The sequence below is a fragment of the Mixophyes fleayi genome, chromosome 1 (genome assembly GCF_038048845.1).
Source record: "Mixophyes fleayi isolate aMixFle1 chromosome 1, aMixFle1.hap1, whole genome shotgun sequence".
Classification (NCBI taxonomy): domain Eukaryota; kingdom Metazoa; phylum Chordata; class Amphibia; order Anura; family Limnodynastidae; genus Mixophyes; species Mixophyes fleayi.
In genome coordinates, this window is record NC_134402.1 from 247,833,839 (window position 1) to 247,854,821 (window position 20,983).

At 38.7% G+C, this 20,983-nt stretch overlaps 1 protein-coding gene across 3 annotated transcripts in view; it reads left to right on the forward strand.

The window, feature by feature from the left end:
- The window catches only part of JAK2 (Janus kinase 2), a 143,117-nt gene extending 130,324 nt beyond the window's left edge, over positions 1-12,793 (forward strand). For all 3 annotated transcript variants that reach the window (XM_075209147.1, XM_075209156.1, XM_075209164.1), the window contains 2 exons: positions 2,743-2,856; positions 8,324-12,793. In XM_075209147.1, coding sequence (XP_075065248.1) covers positions 2,743-2,856; positions 8,324-8,431 — 222 coding nt within the window. In that variant the 3' untranslated portion in view covers positions 8,432-12,793. The remainder of the gene's footprint in view (positions 1-2,742; positions 2,857-8,323) is intronic.
- The last annotated feature ends 8,190 nt before the right edge of the window (positions 12,794-20,983 follow it).

Genomic DNA, 20,983 nt, shown 5'->3' on the forward strand with positions numbered 1-20,983 from the left:
ACGAGTATATTCAGCACAGGCTGAAACCTGTGCCCGTTAGTGTGAGCACAACTAACAGGTTTAGAGTCACTGAAATTGGTGCAAAGACCATGGAGGAGTTGGAGTCAATGGGCAGATAGCATGTTGGCATGTCAGTTGGCTTTTTAAGAATTGTAAGGACTTGTTTCTAAATGAAGGTTCTTCCACTCCTAGTAGATGGCACCTTCAAAGTTAACAAATTTTCATTTTTGGTGGATTGTTAGCTTTGTTTGCTTCCCACACATTTACACTGTTGTGATCAATGGTTAATTTTCCTGTTTAGCCATTTTTTTCAACATGTTCCATTTCATTCAGGAAACTGGTCCGTCCTTGCTCTTTCCCCTTATTGTGCTGTGATTGATGAATTATTGTTAAAGGTGTAAAACTTATTGTAATATGAAAATACAATATCTGTAAGAAAATATTTGCTCACCCCGTCACCCCCTAACTTAGACAGATCTTCCTGTCCATGTCACAAGTGTGGTATGATCAAATATAGATAGCAGCAAACGCCTATATATGCAACAGAAAGTTTGGACTAGTGCAAGGCTCAATTTTAATTAGAAGCAATGGAACAGCATTGTGTGGAGTCTAATTTCTGTACACTATCTGACAGTCCAATGGAAGGGTATGGGTATGGCGGATACCAGAGGAACACTAGCTTTTTGAGTGTATATTGCTAAATGTTAAGTTTGGTAAAGACGACATGGTGTGTTGTGCTTCTCTTTTTTTCGATTGGAGCCCTTTATTCCAGTTCCTGAAACTACTGAACGGTACATTAATGTTTTTGGCGGTTTGGTGCTTTCAGCATTATGGCTGCAGCTTGGGGAGGGTCCTTTTTGTGTTTAAACAAATAAAGCGCCAGTCCATAAATGGTGGTATGTACAAGCATGGTTATGCAGGCACTGCACTGACCAGTCCAGAGTCCTGTTGAATATCTCTGGAATGAATTGGAACATAGATTACAGGCCTGGCTTAATTGGCCAGTTTCAGTATAGCTGATCTCGCCCTTGCTCTAGTGGATGAAAAATCCCAAATTTCATAGGCACTATTTTGATGTTTAGTTGAATGTTCTGACAGATGAGTAGATAGGTTGATTGCTGGGAAGGGTGGACCTCACTACAATGCTGTCTTTCTTGGACTTTGTGTTATACTGATATTCATGGCAAAGTAGTATGAGAACCTTGGGTGCACAGGATAAAATGGGTCATGTTGCTAGCAGCTCTGTCCAGATATGTATACTGACCAAAATAAATGCAGATTTGAATAAAATAATTGTTCCCTACACTCAACAATTTGGGACGGGTTTAATACTCCTTTAAATAGGGAATCCTGCACAATCCCCCATTTCTGATCCTCATATGCCAAAAACAATTATTGGGCTAGGTATTATTGTGTTCAGTTTTTGCGCCTGTGATTTTTGATCAGTAAGTTATAGGGCCAGAAAAGCCTGAAGCCTGTGTGTGTTCTAAAAAAAATAAAAATAAAAAAATCGTTTTTCACATTTCCACCATTGAGTACACACATTTGGTGCCTGTGCTAAGCAGAATTAGGCAAATACATTTCAGTGTGGTTCTCTGGGTATATAAAAGTAACTATGAAAGAATTATGGAACTTCCAGTTTTGACAATTTCTCCCTAGGTAATGCCCAAAAAATAAAGTCATTTATTTTCATGCGTTAACTAAAAACCCTATTATCCTGAAATAAAACAATATATAATTCATATAGATTGATTTAGATATTGAAAAGTTATTCCTGACGAAACAGATCTATAATCATGAAATTAGATCATGTCATGAAAGGGTTATGTTTGTATGCCAGTGTAAACAAACATAATATAGTGAGTTGGGTTAGTCACCAATGAATCTTCTTTTTTTTTTTTTTTATTCTTGTACATAGCAGCTCTTTTTAACGACATGATAGGCTCCCCAATTCCTCTTGAACCATGTCCCTATATTTTTGATATAGGGGCAGTACAAATATTTTTTACAGTACAAATAACCTTGCAAACTTTAATTTTTCCTGTATGAGACTCTTTTTGGCAAACATAAAGTAAAAGCTCAGAAATGGTTGGCTGAACAATCCCATCCTAGGCTACCTGGGCCAAAGTTGGCCAGTCCTGTTGCTTCGTGTTTGATGTACAATTTGAACTTGCATATGTTACCAAATTGAACAAGATATGGTGGTATCACTGCCAGCATAACTGGAACCTGTTAGTGGGGTCAGACAATGTCCGCAAACAGTGATTGATAGAGGCCCTTTTTCAACCGGGTTTACCAACCTATCTGATAATAATCTGATTTAATTGTTATTGGATTTGCCTTAGGGTAGATGTTGCGATTTCAGACCACTTGCCTAAAGAAATGATACAGTACCTCAAAGTATTAATTATTATGTTTTAGAGATCTAAGTTTTCTATTACTGTCTGTGTTATTTACTATAAAACCTATCTTGGTGGCCTTATGAGCATTACTGTACACTACATTTGTATATTCAGAATTTGTTAACAATTTCTTGTGTAATTCTACAAATCTTATACTTTGGAATATTTGATTGCTTTAAAGGAAAAGTTTTTAATTAAAAATAAATAAAAGTACCTGTTCATCTTTTCAGATATTGTAACAGGCATAGGTGTTACAGGCTTTATTCATATTATCCTGCTAGGCTCGGAAAACTACATCTTCATTTTGTCATCAAACGTTTGCTTTTGTTGTTATCTGTAGGAGTTCATGAGGATGATTGGGAATGATAAACAAGGACAAATGATTGTGTTTCACCTGATAGAGCTGCTGAAGAATAATGGAAGACTGCCACAACCTGAGGGCTGTCCTACTGAGGTATTGCACTTATTGCCATTTAGCTCTGGATAGGTTAGCACTGCCAGTCACCACTGCAGAAAGCTGCCATATGAAGCGGCTATATTGATTTCAGATGTTAGTTCTAGGCTCTATATCACATGAAGTCATCATGTAATTGCATCACCAAAGTAGCACAAGTGCGGAGCCATGAGCCCGTGTTGGCACCACTTATATAGTTAGTAAGGTTGTAAAATAGACACATTAATTGCAGTTGATTTTAGTTATGTTGATCCAGAGCTACAGATACTATTAATGTCAGAAAGGCATTCAACCCATTTTTTATTATTATGAGTGAATTTTCCATCTCCATCTTCTCTTGTAAGGATCGAGCCTTGCATCAAAGAACCCCTACCCAGGCTAATGGTGACATTGTCTTCTATTTGTGAAGTTGGTGATCCCTTGCGCACTGTATGATTTTTGGTATAAAAAGTATATAAAACCAATATTTGTTTTGTCCTGGGATATTTTTATACATATTAGGTCACCTCTAGGGTACCGTTTTTCCAAAGTAGACAAACCTAGTTTTTCCAACTTTATAAGTTAACCTTTCCATTCCTTTTATTAAAAAAGGTCACTTGCCTCTGAACCCTATTTCCTTTCCTCTTATCTTCTTCTTACAGTGAGGTGCCTGTAACAGTTTGTCATGTTCAAGATTGCACTGATGATATTGTGATTGTGTGCATTTATTCCATGTTTGTGTATGCCGGGACTCCTGTGCAGCTGTCAAATAATATTCTAAAGTCCTTTTCCAGCCTAGTTTTCCCTAATTTGTTAAATTTAATGTAGAAGTAGCACAGTTATTGGTAATGCCTGGGTCTATTGCATTACTTTTATCTATATTCAATTTTATCTGTCATTTCACAACACGTCGGCCATTTTATCTAAATCTTTCTTTTCGTAAGCTGATATGATGCTCTGTTTTACTATACCTTACATAGCTTAATGGAATATGGACACCTTGCTTTCTAGGCCATCAACAAGGTCATTAATACAATTATTGGAAATCACAGGACCCTTGTGGTACTCTAGTAATAACTTGCCCAGTTTCAATATGTTACATTTATAACAACCCTTTATGTAACAGACTGTTACATGGCATAGTCACAAAATCCAAATATATATCACATAAATTTCTCTACAGAGATCAAGTTTCAAACTTAGAAAAATTAGTCATTTGTTAGGGATGACCAGTCTGTCCTGAAACCACAATGATATACGGTTATATTATTTTATACGATGTATTTCAGAATATCATGGTTCTGAATCCCTTCAAATAATTTACCTATGACAGGCTCACAGATCTATAATTTCCTGGTTCCAAATATGTACACTTTGTAAAGATTGTCACCACATCTGCTTTCTGCCAAGTTATGAGGCAGTACATAAATATAACAAACCATGGTCTATCCACCCATGTTCAATGAAGAAAATAGCTGAGACATTGGCTTTGTCTTTATCTATTTTAGGTGTAGCTGCACCTAAACACCATTTAATGGCGTGTTTAAATAGTTCCACAAAGTTGAGTATGAGGTGTGCATAATAATTTATTCCTACAGTTTTACACTGTGGTATTGGTGACAGCAGGGGATTAAATATTTACACTAAAGACTTTACATTTATGGTGCAGTGACTAATTGCCTCACAGCACTGGGGTCATGAGTTCAATTCCCGACCATGACCTTATCTGTGTGGAGTTTGTATGTTCTCCCCGTTTTTCCTCTGGGTGCTCTGGTTTCCTCCCACACTCCAAAAACATACTAGTAGGTTAATTGACTGCTATTAAAATTGACCCTAGTCTCTGTCTGTCTGTCTCTGTCTGTCTGTCTCTCTGTCTCTGTCTCTCTGTCTCTGTCTGTCTGTCTCTGTCTGTCTGTCTCTGTCTGTCTGTCTCTGTCTGTCTGTCTCTGTCTGTCTGTCTGTCTGTCTGTCTGTGTTAGAGAATTTAGACTGTAAGCTCCAATGGGGCAGTGACTGATGTGAATGAGTTCTCTGTACAGCGCTGTGGAATCAGTGGCGCTATATAAATAAATGGTGATGATCTTTCTGTTTCCAATTATTTACTGTTGGTAAGTCCGAGTACTGCAAGTACTTAATCTTAGTCGTCTTGTTGGAAGCACAAACATTAAATGAGTAATGAATGAGGTAAATTACACCAGAGCTAAAATTATTTAGGTACTATGTTACTACTTATGGGATACAGAAAGAAGATGGAAATGACCTGCTACTTGGCAAACAATACACTGTACATCTGTACTCTGCAGGTCATGTGTGCTAGGAACAGCTTGTCTAGTAGTGCTAATGGCCTGACCAGATTTGTGACGAAATATCTTGTGATTATTATTATAAATGCTTTCTGCATGCAAGCTACTAGTAAGGCGCACTGTCTAGGCCCCAATCAAAGCAATATACTAGATTTCAGAGTGTTGGTAGTATGTTGTAGAAAAATATGTGAGCATTAAAGGCAAGTTATTTGTTGATTTATAATGCTATTTTTGCTTGTTTATTACACCTCACTGCTTATCCACAGATTGCACTAAAATTCAGGCCCTGTGCCTGTCTACAACTGTTCCTCTAGTAGTCTTCAGCTACTAAGGCTGGGTACACAATGCAGAAAATTTCTCCCAATGTGATAGGACATACTTGTCTACTCCTGGAATATCCGGGAGACTACTGAATTACGTGGAGTCCTCCCTGGAGTAGGCAATCTCCCCCGGATCGTTGTAGAGAGGGGTGTGGTCACCATAGCCCCACCCCCAATTATAAAATGCCGACATTCAGGGTAATGAATATCAAAGGGGGGGGGTTAATGGCGCCATCGTGCCATTGACCCCGCCCCTGCTAGTCAATGTCGTGAATATCGGCATTTTATAGTGGGGGCGGAGCTATGGTCACCACGCCCCTGTCACATGACCTGCCCTCTTGGATCTCCCAGAGGACAAGTCAAAAAAGTAGGCATGTATGTGGTGTCATTAACAATTTTACCAACATCTGAAAGTCCCGATTAGAATACTGATTCATATGTGCACACTATACATGTTTTACATGATTTACTGTCAGATCTGTGCTCTTCATCTGTCATAACCATTGGCTGAAAAGATCATGACTCTGTAAACTCTATTCAGATTTGCCTACACTGCTGGTCATGAGTGTATACACACTTCGTTCCATCAATTATAGAGATTTTTTGTCTGTTTATAAAATCAACTCAAATGATACGATGTGCTTTGGTACGATAAAACATGATCATGGGGAGGCACACACTAATGTGATGTCGGACGTAATGGTCGTCTATCGTGTGACTGGCATGATGATCGGATGAAAACCCTGTAGTGTGTACCCAGTCTAACTCTCAGGAACTGACCAGTGGATAGAAAACAGTAATGTGGGCATATCATATGGATCTTTGCTTAGCCCATGGTCAAAATTAAAGTTTACACCAGATTACATTAACCACTTCACGACCAGACTGCATTTGACCATTTAGTTATGTGTTGTTTAAACAGAATCATTCTTAACTGCCCTGTATACTTTGCATAATTTTTTTTGGGGACAGATAAGGCTTTGTTTGTTACGTTATTATTTTAAGTGCTTTTTACAGAGGGAAAAAAATGGCAAAATTAGAAGACAAGAATGAACCAAGGTTCAAAAAGATAGGACCTATCAGCACTCCTGCCCCATTAAAAAATAACTTTTATTAATTCAGATAATTAGCAGTGAAATATTAAAAGAACACACACAACAGGCATGTGATTTAAAATCTACCCCGCTGGTGGGGATGTGGATAAAGTTGTTTAAATTTTGAGATTATTCTCTTTATAACACAGCTGCTATGAACATATATGTAGGCCAGCTCTCAAACACAGAAGCCTCACTTACTGATCTGAGCTATTTAATCGTATGTCAAGAGAACATTCTCTATCACGTGACTCGCTACGCTCAGTAGTAATGTGAGAGAACCATGCCAATATGCATCTACCACCTCTATTGCTAATATTAACCAGGAAACAAGTTCCTCATATATACTAGCACAGGGAAAGATAAGGAGAAACAGAAACAAAATTGTAGTTGTATGCTTATTTATTAATGAATTGTTTTTTTTATATTGAATTTGTGATTTATTCTGTGACCCAGGTTGAAAAATATTTAGTAGTTCAGAGAATCCCTATCCCCAAAATCGGAAAACTCTCATAAATAGTTAAACTCAAGCTGCCCCTAATCTATCTTGTGCTATCTGCCTCTCTATCAACAATAAACCTCTGTCGGCAATGCACTGTGCCTGAGCCATTCTTGCAGAGCTGTTCGAAAACAAAGCACTGTGCTCACAATAGCTGAGGTGCTGAAACTGCGTATGATATAGATATAAACGCTGATCCTGATAATGAAAATGACAAAGTCCCCCCCAGCGGGTAAAGCGTCAAAGGACGCGAGTCCCTTGAAAAGCCCTTGAAAAGCCGACAGAGGCTTATTGTCATAGCAGTTGTGTTTATAAAGAGAATAATTTCAAACTTGAAACTTTATCCACATCATAGGGACAGATCTCTCCTGTAGCTTTTAGAATTTCCCTGCACATAGGAAAATATTTGGTGACATCACAGGATTTCTTGTGTTCAGTGTGGAAGCCCAGGTTTCCTCATAGAGCTGTACATAGTGTTTACAGCAAACTATCTACAGTGATCGGGTGGACAGTGACTGTTTAGAACTTCACTGGAATCCACAGCTTTATAAACTGGACCTTGGCACAAAACTCGCCTACCGCTGATGTAAATATACTATTGGGTGGTTGAGAATGAGTTGATAAGTAATAAAACGAACAGTAACAAATTGGCACGCACAGTTTATCATTAAAAGCTCTCTTCATTCCTCATTATTCACCAACCAGCTGACAAGTCTGGAGTCAGTCAAGCATAAAAGTTAGCAAGTAACAGTAGTTTGATGTGTACTGTACTAGTTATGAAGATATTAGAAGTTGATGACATTCCATTATCTATATATAAATTACTTGATCTGCGGTCTTGTGCCATAGAACTCTTTAGTGACATTTGATATCCTTCTACATTATGCTCTATATTAAAGTTTTTATATTTTTTCTCTTTCTAGATAATTAATTTGAATACAGATATATCCAATAACACATCCAACTTTTATTGCAGTTTTTGTTTGAGTTGCAGCTATAGTATTCACACATACACCCTGGCAGATAATGCAAGGTTTACCATAACTAGCCACATACTAGAAAAACGTCTAATAATAACACATTTTTGATCCAATAAATGTAAATGTCTAGATTACCGCTGTGATGAAACACTATTTCATCCATGTTGGAATATTACACAACAGTAGAGACAGAATTACTTCAGTCCAAAAGTTTGATTATTCAATTGGATGGTTGAGATGTAAACAAAAGTTGCTTCAATGTTTATATATTTTCTCTTTCTTTTTTTTCCAGATCTATCGCATTATGACTGATTGCTGGAATAATAATATTAGTCAACGTCCTTCCTTTAAGGATCTAACTCTAAAAATCGAACGAACATGGGAATGTATTGGAGTGTAATTGGTTGCATGACTGACTTGATAAATTCACATGTGGACGTAGCCTGCAATATGCCAAACAGAATGACATGCAGCACATTGCAACCATTATGGTATGTGCAAGACTTGCTAGCTTTCGGAATGAAGACTGCAACAAATGACATGCACAATATGTGCTAGCCCAATTTTGCTTTTGAAATGGCAAATAGACCGTTTTACTGAACTGAGGCACTCTCAGTTCTTGGTGTTTGTAACATGCAGTAAAGACATGGAAGAACGTAGTAAATGGACAATGCTACGTTCAAACCGCACAAAGAGAATGCATCTTCATTATGTTTGAAGAGAATTATTTTGATATTTTCTTCATGAAATGCACAGATATTTTGTACAGTTGGCGACAAACTATACATTACCTTTTTTTTTTTTTCTAAGGGCTTTTGTTGAATCTAGCACATACAGAACATTTATAAATATGTATATTGGTCATTTTCTGTAAATTTGCGACAGAATAAGAACATATTTAATACTTTTTTGGAATATAGCTAGTTGTGTACCTCCTAAAACCAATTTTCTAGCCATTGAAACCTAAGATGACATGAATTAGCTTCTTTGTTTTATGCTAAGATATCACAAGGGAAAGGGATCAAGCATTCACTATTATTTTCATAGTCCATCAAGTGCTTTTAATGTAATTTTGAAGCAGGACAAATATAAAATATATGCATATATATGTTACACTTTTGTACTGTAGGCTTGTTATTGAATGTGATTTTACCCATGAGGTAATTTTATGCAGTTCTTACCTCAGACCTAACCCATAGGTCTTTGAATAATAATTTTAACTGTTTGCTACAGTGTTTTTGTATAGACAGTAAAGTGATGCAGAGACAGGTAGAGACTACTGAATGATAACCATGTTTTATCTCTCTGGACACTGCAAAGTGGTCACTTAGATAAATTGGTCTCTGTCTTTTTCACATTCTACTGTTCCATGACTAGGTAACTGTCAGATACTTCCTTAAAAGTTTTGCCTACTGTCTTATCTGTCATTAGAGTCACTGGAGATGACTTTCTTTTGGTTTGTTCAAATCAGACGAAAGCCACAGCATAAATTGTGTTAATTGCTATTTACCATTGTGCCTTTTGTAAAATGTACTTAGCACTTAAATTTAATACAGTTACGTACCTACAGTTCTGAAACAAGCACTGAAGCACCTATTTGCAGCATCCATCTCTGCTTTATTGAATTGAGTTGGTTAATGCTCCATTTGTCAGACTTATTGCAAATTTATAATGTAAGTTTTGAGGCCATAATCAAAAAGTCAGAGAGCACCAAAAAAATAAATAAGATGCTTGCATTATCGGCATTGGGAAAACACGGCCCAGATGAGTGAATTCTAAGCAATTAAAAGTACAGGAGATTATATTCTACAGTTTATTGTATAGTCTGAAATAAATGGCTCTCATAGACCACTGACAGATTTTGCTATGCAAATTTTCCTAAACAGTTTCTGTGGATGTGATTCGTGATATTGACATTGGTTTGTTTCTTGAAAGGCAAACCAAAGATGACACACTCGGTGTATTATGTACTTTATATCAGGGGCACCTAACTTCTCTGATTTTAGCCATATGAAACAGAAATTTTCATAAAAGCAGAGAAAATGAAGGAAATACAAAAATGGCACTGATAAATGCAAACTTAGTAAATACAATACACATCCTTATCAAGTTAGAGCATTTATCAAACCTAAACACTGTATAGACCCTGAATATGTGTTTGAACATCTAATTAAGAAAACTGCATTCACATAGACAAATATTGAATATCTCTTGGTCATAGAATAAGGCCACCTAAAGGAGAGGGAAGCAACTACTGTTGATTGATTTCATAGCACTCAATACGGGTTTACAGAAAACTCACAGAACACACTTCTAATTGTTGTAAAATAGGATACTTTACAGTAATTGGCAACAATGTGCTTTTAAAGTGTTTAATCGAAAGCATAATTTTGTGCTATTCTGGGTTAGTTGTGGTTTAGTGCTGCAGAAAAAGCTGCAAGTCAGAAATTCTAAATAAAACAAAAATATTGCTTTTCTGTGATAACACTCATTTTTAAGTGTGATTTGCCTTTGCTTGTCATGCATGATGATCTTTTACATCTAGTAATGTGACACAAGTAGGCATGACATGTTAAGTGCAAATAGACACATTTGCACAAAAAGTGCACACACTTAAAAACTTTTAAAATTTCATTAATATTGGTGTTTACAGTATTCTATCACATATTTTTAGCAGGTTGCAAATCTCTATAGATTTCGCTAACCCTCCTAACTGGTTTATAGTACTACATGTTCCAATTTTTGTCCATCCACAGCCATCTGTTTACTCCATTTCCAAGTAGAGCATGTTTAGTTTACCAAACCAAATGTCAGTCAGGGGCTAAACCATTGACTGTGTTAGGGTCCATACCCTGCTATGTAGTCTACATACGTCTTTTTTTTTTTTCACATAGTAAATGCATGAAACCTAATACAGTTTTGTTCAATAAAAGTGTAACCGTACACTATGTAAAATTTAATTCACCGCATCAAACACATTCAATGTGCATTACAGAAAACATTTAAAAACTCACAGCTTGATAGGGACCCCAACAAGCTCTTGGTGAGATATATTATACAGTGCTTAGTATGTGCTCCTCAGCCAAACTCTACTTAGACATAAACAGTGTCATTAACTAAAGAAAACAGCAGTTTACATGCTGAACAATTTGTATGCTCTCTGGTAAGGTTTAATGGAGTGTTTCCCCTTAAAGTGAAATTGGGACTCATGGTAGAGATGAGTGATGTAAATGCTACTCAGGCTTCTTGGGATGGAGGGGCTCAACAGTACCTGATGACACATAAAAATAAACTGAAATGAACTATTATGCTATTAACAGTTTTGATTTCCAACGTGTTTTGACTAACCTAATATGTTATTGTGCTTGCCAGATCTATCACAAGAAATAATCCATGTCCATTTATGTGAAATCATTAGTTTTAAAAAAAAAAAAAACTGCTGTCAGGTTTTTTATGCTCCTCTACTGTTACTAGAGAGTATTTGCTATTATTTGTTATTACCAATTCAGATTATTTATCTTCTAAGAAAAATACTGCATGTGACCGAGGAAAGCTGGAGACCTCTTTATGCATCTGTACACCCAGCAAGTCACTGATGAAGATTCAACTTTAAACACAAAAGGAAAGTGGGCAATAAAAAGCACAAAATCTATAGAAAGCAAATGTGTATTGTAGCAAACCAACTATTGGCAGGAACATTTTACACCTATGTCTCAACAAATCCGATTTCACGTTCATCAGTTATTTATTTTTTAGCTATTGGTTAAAACCTTGACCAAGTCCAGCCTAGTTTTCCCTCCCCCTATTAAAGGGCATTTTCTTTTTGCAGTAGTTGTCTGAAAATGACAACATAAATCATTATATACATGTATATTGATTTAGTTCATTACCTCAAAATATTATTCATATTTTATTTAAGTTGAATTTACAGTTGTTAGAGCCAAGTGCCAGTATCGAAGTCTTTAGCAGATTTTGAAAACATTTGTGGTGTTTGGCAACTGTATGTTAGTATTGGGTCAAATCTATCAGTATGTGTTTCACCATGTTATTTCTGCTCTCCAGTCTAGTCATTGTGTATAGCTTAACTCTCTGTACATGTGTGTTTCAGTAAAAAAAAAAGATGCTTTTTTTTTTTCCATGCCTAATCTAACCTGCTGGAGAAAAGACAATTTATATGTAAAACCATGTTAAAAAAAAAAAAAAAAAATGTGTTTGTTAAATATATTTGTGTCTGTGTAAAATAACTCAGGGATATGTAGATATGTGTATATAGATATGTAATTTGGGATCTTCCAGAGAAAAACAAAAAATGAAATAGCTTGTTCGGTTCTTGAATGTAACCTTTTACTAAATGCAGTGTGCATTCTTTTTCCCAACTTATTGAACTGTGTGTTCCACGATCTTGTCACATCTATTATTTTCTTGATTTGGCTATTGTAAGCAGATATATGCTTTTAATATGGGTCATCTTTTTGGGGTTTTGATTTTGGGTTTTTTTTTTTGTTTTTTAAGTATTGACCTTTTCATTTTAAATCGGACATTGACAAAAGCTGCAAAGCTACAGGTTGCCCACATAAATCCCCCAGCATGCTTTGCCTGCTAGCATAGAGCCACAGCTTGCCTATCGTTCTGAATGTTTAATAACAACGAGCTTTCACTTCTTCATAGGAAACTGGTTAGATCAAGCTTGATGAGATGTACATATTCTACTTTTTCAGGTGTGATAATCATGTTTTGCATTTATTAAAGAAATCTTAATGTTTTTGTAAGTGTCTCATTTTGCAAGACTTGATTTGCTGCTATGTTTCTCTCTGTGTAAATAACATGTACTCAAACAATTAGGTGTATTTTCTAATCCATCAAGTAGCAACTGCAGAATGCTGGTAGAACATGCAGAGATCTATTGGGTGGGAGTAAGGGTGAGCTTTAGTGAAGTGGGTGTTGAGGGAGGGCGGGGAGCAGCACAGGAAAAGTCTTGGAGGTGGGGGTTAGAGGTGGTTAACGAAGAGAAGGAGAGGGATAGGTGATAGGCAAATCCAAGGGCGCAAGAGGGACTGTATCTAATGACGAGTTCAAAGATGTATGCGGGGAGGTTGGTGAGGGCTTTAAAGGTGAGGAGAAAAGATGACGTGGTATTAGGAGGAGAGTACAGGAATTGCATTAGTGTAGCTGAATTAACCAATAGAGGGCAGAGGAGGAACAGTACAAATACGGAGATCATTAGCAGGAGTAAGAGAGGGAGTAAGTTGTCACTGAGTGCATGCATGGGAAAGAGTAAAGGTTATCAACAAACCATGGTGAATAAGAGAAAATGAATAGAACTAAGAGGGTGTGCAAGGTAAGTAGTTAGTCTAGGTTGCAGAAGAGATCACAAACTAACAATAATAAAGGTTAGAAACATTGTGATAAAATCATTTTTGGTACTCACAGGAGAGGAGAGTGTTGGATGTTTGTCCTCCTGTAGCAGTATTTTCAGATAGTGTTCTCCACATTTTCACCTCCTGAAGCTAAAGTGTAACTAACCTATTCTATCTAAATCATAACATACTCTTGTAGCAAACACACACTAAATACTAGCGGCCAACACTAATTAGATATATTACAGTAATAGACTCACACTATGCTGACCAGCATTAGAATTTCTAAACAGTGCAAAAAAGGCATACTATTGATTTAATAAAAATTTTACTTTTTATTGCAGTCTAAGTAACAAATGCAAAGTTAGTATTAGATAATTACCACTGATCTAATAAAAATAATACAACCTCTTATTGTAGTCTAACTAAGTGGTGCAGAATTGGTATTAGCCAATTAGCATTATCTAATGGTAGTTATCTATTCTAGCCATAAGGTGTCACTGTACACAAAGAAGCATGAGCTCACATTGTTTCCCCATGTTTATTCAGAAGTGCAGCAGTTACAACTGTGAAACTCTGTAACTCTTATAGTCATATGACAGTATAATTTCAAATTAGGGGGAAGATAAAGAGAAAAATAGAAGTGTTGTTCATTATCAAGTCTAATTATTACTATAATAGAACAGGTAATAAGAATAATCCCCAATGTTTATTTTAAGCAAATTGTATGTAAATAGTTGATAGTTTACTGTACTAATTATGAAGAAACCATGCACAAAATTATTATTTTGAGTTGCATTTACAAAGTCGAAACAACCTTTGAATTTCTGTGGAACACATGCTACATGTTGTGAGAAGCATAGTAGTCTGACCAATAACTACTGCACATTTCTACTTTCTGAAGGAGAATCAATTTGAGAATCAACGTCCCACTAGACCAGTGATGGCTAACCTGTGACACTCCAGGTGTTGTGAAACTACAAGCCCCAGCATGCTTTGCCAGTAATCAGCTAGTTATCTACTGGCAAGGCATGCTGGGGCTTGTAGTTTCACAACACCTGGAGTGTCACAGGTTAGCCATCACTGCACTAGACACTTAATGCCAATATTATGGATGTAATCTGTGCTCATTTTTCCTTGCATCCCATAGAGGTGCAAGGAAAAATGAGTGGAGATTCCTACCGTAATTGCTGGCAATGTGCGCAGCCAAGCATCTCAATGATGTCCTCTCTCCACATTACCGCAATTGAATCTTCCCCTCTTTATTTAAACTATTATTTATTAGGTGTTCATTGCATAAGAAAAACAAAATTGATACAATAACTCCTTATTAACACTGTTTCCACATACAGTATATAAATGACTTACTGTTTATCTTCCTACAGTGATAAGTGGAAAAACACATGTATAAGACACATGTATATCTGGCACATGTAACATGAGCGTGAAACAAAATGAAGTACCATTACACAGTTGCAACCTAATGTTTATGGTCTGGATGTGCACAAACAGCATGCAGCAGGAGAAGTTTGATTTGGGAGTCTAATCAGGTTTGCCAGTGTATTTGAGTATCCACAGGAGGAAGTAACACAGAGGTAAGTCATATGTTGAGAGCAGCGACCTGATCTTACCTGCGTCTCAGCTGTCATGACAACAGCCGAGACATCACTTCCCATAGCGCTGTCCCAGGCCATCACCAAGACAACGGCCTGGATGCCTTTGCAATGAGCGCCATGTCCCGACATCTGTGGCAGCTGATTGCGTGCGCAAAGTAGTGTAATGAAGCACATTCTGGCGGGTCAATTAGTACCATCACTGATTGGACACTTCCTGTATTTAAGGCAGGGAGAGCTTGGCCTCCCTGCCGGTTCTAGCATGGAAACTTTTTTTTGATGACTTGCTCTCTTGCTGTGTTCCTGTGGATACACTGCAAAACTTATGATTGACCCTCTGTTGTGTCGAAGTCAGCAAATTGGATAAAGTCATTTCAATTAAAGTCTAGCAAACTTGGTTGTCTTTGTCTGAAAAGATGCGTACGGTACGCTACGACGTACAAGGGCACGCTACGGCGTGAAAGGGCGTACGCATCCACTGCACGTGGCAGCAACAGTAATTGGTCTTTTACCATACATTCGCACAAACACGCATACTTATAAAATAGTACACATTAATGGTAGTTGCAACACATAGTCAGTTATGTCGAAATATAGTAGTATTTATATGTTATATCAGAGTTACATGCATATTAGTGAAATACACGGAACGGGTTAAAGGAATAACCTCATGAGTGGTATTATAATAAACCTTGTTACATATCCTACTGTTTGGTTCACTCTGCGAGGGAATCGCAGAGTGCATACGCAAGTTATGAATGATAGGGAATTATGAACTACTTAAGACTAAGGAATCCTGGCGGGAAGAGCAGAGCATACCCCCTGCAGAGATGACCCCCTCCTTTGGATTCCTTAGGATGAACCAGCCAATGATTGACAACCCCTTGGACATTCCTGAGACCCGGACCAATAGATGCAAGCTATACCATCTTCATTGTATTACTGTATTTGTGTATATAAGCAGCAGCTTGTGATCCAGAGTGCGGACATCTTGTCCCCAGACTTCAGGATTGAATGACTGCACTGGATCCAGAGCGCCTGCGATAAGTAACGGCTGTATTTACTATTACTTCACTTGAGCATATTATTTCACTTATTGCGAATAAATCTTTGTGCTTTGGAAACACAAATCGAGGTTCGACAATCGTTATTGGTTAGCGGCAATACGCACATAACAATTTTGGGGGCTCGTGAGCTTTGGAGGTTTCGTTGCCGATGATACGCAAGACCAACGGATTTCGGTTCCTCAACAAAGGGTGGAGACGCGTCATAAACGGGTAAGAACGCATGGTGTTCAAAACCTGAATTTTACTCTGTGTTGCGAAACCGAATGTCCGTTTTGCATTATCTAGGGCACGCTAACTAGAACCTAGGGACAAAAGAGAAAACTGTTTCTTTTTTCTGTCATTGTGCGTTTTAACTGTATTGCATTGCTTAGCGTATGTGTATTTCCTGCTGTGCGTACGCGAACTTCCGGTAGATTTGCCACGTGGTTAAACAATCGTCTTGATAGTTATTATATGTGCATAATATAATTACTTGTGAAAACCTCTGAGATAATATTACTGTTGTTGGGAACTTTTGATTTTCTGCGCATAAAAGGTGTATAGTGTGTGATGTTGTAACGTAGATACACTGTTTTATTGTGGATTGTGCTCAGTTGCTGTCTGACGAGGCGGATTGCCCAACTGAAGGACGGTATACAGGGCAGGTATACCGAATGCGAAAACCGGGTTTTCGCAAAGCGCTACCAATAGATCGCAAGGTTTGCTAATAATTAGTATTGGTAGGCAGTGCGATCCGATCGCACCGTTAGTGCGAATTGGTGAAGCAGCTAGGAGGAATTATACTGGAAAGGCAGATTGATTGTATTAACTTGCGCTCCCAGCGATAATAAACTCAGCAGATTTTTGTGGTTGAGCCAGGGTATCGAGGAGCTGATAGCCCTTGGGGCCCACAGTGATATTTCTGTATTAGGGATCCTCGCCAGGGGCGAGAAAAGCGAGTGAACCTGGCTAAAGGAAATACGTTCACCGAGCATTATAGATCTCTAGCGGTGAGTATAGCAACAGAGTTGAAATTATTAGGTGGAAAGAACAGAGCATTGCGGTGTGTCTGTGTTCCGGGTAGAAGCTATATTGTTCAACATGGGTGCTAAGCATACGCTAGAGATGGTCAGTGTACTGCCTAAGGAAGGCCCTATTGGTTCAGCGAAGTTTCTCATGTGTAAGAAATATGGTGCATACGCAACTGTGTATTGTGACACGTGGGTCAAGATGACCAAAACTTGTGATAGGCCTTTCCCAACAATAGGAAGTTTTAATGCAGAGGTACTAAATACCGTAAAAGATAAAGTATGGTTGATTACCTCAACGAAAGTGAGGAATAAACATAATGATTGTTTAAAATTGTGGCAAATGGAAAGTAACACGTGGCAGAGCAGCGAATGCAAACCGGAAGTAGGCGTGACGAAAAGCGCGCGCAAGGCGGATGTAACCGTTGCGAAGCGTGGCGAACTCAGCGCAAGCGCGCCCCCGCCACCTTATGTGGCGGGAGGGGTAAGTACAGCCGTTGTTAAAACTGAAAATAGAAAAATTGCTAAGTTGTATCCTGTTTTAAACCAGTTTAAATCAAGTGTATCTGAAAGTGAAGATGAACCCACTGTGATTTCGGCCATTGCCCATGCCGTTAGTGTACTAGAGGCTCAGCGCAAGTATGAGAAAATGGCTGAGATAGGTGAGAGTAGCGTGATCACTAGGAGTGAAAGCGTTCTAAATCTAGGACCAGTAAATCCTGTAGTGTCTCCTGAAGTCAGTGTACCAGAGGGTGCGTTCCCGGTCCGCACAATATCAGTTCCCAATGGGAAACCGGATAAGGATGGTGTAGTTCCTTTAAGAAATGTTACAATGCATTGTCCCTGGACTAGATCAGAATTACGTTCCATTATGACTGAATTCCCAGATCCTAGAAAAGAGTTAGCTAAATGTCAGAAATTTGTTAAAGACTTAGGAAATGCTCACGAACCAACCAGTAAGGATTGGCGGGTAGTGTTGAGGGCGTGTCTTCCTCCCAATACTAACATACAAAAATTTATTGAAGATTGTTTGTTGGAGGAAGATGACACCTTGACTGATGAGATTAACCAACGGAATATAGAACAAATTGTCAAACACTTAGCCATCTGTTTTCCAGTAGTAGTAAATTGGAGTAAGATTTTCACCATTAAACAAAAGGATAGTGAAACTGCCTCAGATTACTTTGCTAGAGCTATAACAGCGATCGCACGATTTACTGGGATATCCAACATAAGTGAGGACCCACATCACAGAGAGGTAGCTGTAGGAGTACTGATGGATGGCCTTAGATAAAATTTAAAGACGAGAGTACAAACCACATTACCTAATTGGAGAGGCGTCACGGTAGACTCTCTTAGGGAGTCTGCTGTGGAGCATGACAAAAACCTTTTTAGAAAAAGGGAGGAGAAAAGTGATAGGTTAATGATGGTAAGTATACAGGCTCTAGAAAGGGTGCATACACGACCACCAGCATACAACCCATATAACAGGAAACCTAAAGTGATCAGGTGTTTCAACTGTAACGAGGAAGGACATTACACTAGAGAGTGTAAAAAGGAAAGACTCAATACACAGAAAGGTGGGTCACATAGATATCCTCCAAGGAGGGATTCACATAGACTAGAAAACTCACATCTACCCGCGCATATTATGGCAGCAAATGCTGCGCGGGAAATCAATAGTCAGCGGTAGGGGTCAGGTCATACCTGTAGTCTACAGCCAGTGAGGTTAACTGAGAGTCAGAGTGAAGAACCAACAATGATAGTTGACATAGCTGGTAGGAAACAAACTTTTCTTGTAGATACAGGGGCGGCCCGATCTGTGATAACCTCTCCTTTCAACCTACAGGTGACCAGTAAAACTATTCCAGCTATGGGGGTAACGGGAAAAGTGTAACATTATCCTCTAACTAAACCCGCCGAAGTTACTATCGGGCCTCTGTATACTAAGCATTCGTTTCTCTTGGCTGCAGCGGCTCCTACTAACTTGCTAGGGAGAGACTTGTTATGTAAAATGGGATGTGTCATATACTGTACTTCTGATGGTGTGTTCTTAGATATGCCGGAGAAGGTCGCACATGAGGTACAGGATATATTGGACACCCCTCAAAGGTTAATGTTACACTCTACTGTTATAGAACAAAGGCCATCTCAAGTAAAGGGGATGTTGCTGGGAATACCAGGTTCCCTATGGACCAGAGATGGACAGGACACTGGACTGATGGCAAACGTAGCCCCTGTCATGGTCAATCTAAAAAGTGGTAGGATAGCTCCAAAAATCCCACAGTATCCATTAAAACCGGAGGTGGAACTAGGGGTATATCCTGTTATTGAGAGGCTGTTACAACAAGGGATTTTAATTCGTACAGCCAGTACAGCAAATAGTCCCATTTTCCCTGTGAAGAAGAGTGGGGGGAGGGGCTATAGATTAGTCCAGGACTTAAGGGGAATTAACAAAGTTGTTGAGAGCCAATTCCCCGTAGTGCCGAATCCAGCTGTCATCCTCATGCAGATTCCACTATCTGCTAGTCACTTTACTGTCATTGATCTATGTTCTGCTTTCTTCTCAGTCCCTCTTCACCCTGACTGCCAATACCTTTTTGCATTCTCCTACAGGGGAGTGCAATATACATGGACCAGACTACCCCAGGGGTTCATTGACAGCCCCAGTATTTTCTCCCAAGCCTTACATGACTGTTTGCAATCCTTTCAACCCCACAATGGGTCTGTTCTAATTCAATATGTGGACGATTTGTTGTTGTGCCCTGATTCTTTTATGTCATGTTTGCATGATACTAAATTGTTGTTGCTTCATCTTTCACAAACAGGGCACAAGGTGGCAAAGGATAAATTACAGCCATGTCAGACAAAGGTCAAATACTTAGGACACTGCCTCTCTAAGGGGCTAAGACACCTGACAACCGACAGAATTGAGGCCATACAACACATGACCCTGCCGCAGAGCCAGAAGCAGATTCGTACTTTCTTGGGGATGTGTGGATACTGTAGGTCCTGGATCCCAGGTTTTTCTATTCTGGCATTACCATTGCAGGAGCTAGTCTCTTCCTCAAAACCAGAGCGTGTTGTACACACAGAAGAGTCAGAGCAAGCGTTCTTTAACCTTAAAGATAGTCTGACAAGAGCACCTGCATTGGGAATACCTGATTATGAAAAGCCTTTTGAGCTATTTTGTACAGAAGCTGATGGCTGTGCAGCAGGTGTCCTCGCACAGAAACATGATGACGCTAGCAGACCGGTAGCATACTACAGTGCACAATTAGACAATGTGGCAAGGTCACTCCCAACATGTCTCAGAAGTGTAGCAGCAACGGCCCTTTTAGTAAGTAAGAGCGAAGATGTAGTAATAGGTCATAATTCAACCATCTATACACCCCATGCTGTATCATCTCTGTTAAATTCAGCCCAAACCAGACATGTTTCTTCAGCTAGATTCACAAAATGGGAACTAGCCCTGATGGCACCCTCAAACATCACCATCAAACGATGTAACACCTTAAATCCAGCTACATACCTTCCGTATGTGTCTCAAGAGACACAAAGGGTGGAAGGTGAGGAGACCCTGGTTGATGATGAGTTAGGCAAGAATACTGACACGCATGACTGTATGGAACACCTGAATCAGACCTTTACTGCAAGGCCCGACATACGTGACACCCCCTTAGAAAAAGCAGATTTTACGTTTTATACAGACGGAAGTTGCCATAGACAGACAGAGACAGGAGAGCTATGTACTGGTTACGCTGTTGTAGACGATCAGGATGTGGTAGAAGCTGAACCCCTTGGTCCACCTCACTCAGCCCAGGTGGCGGAACTAGTAGCACTAAGGAGAGCGTGTGAATTGGCAGAGGGTAAATCAGCCAATATATATACTGACTCTAGGTACGCCT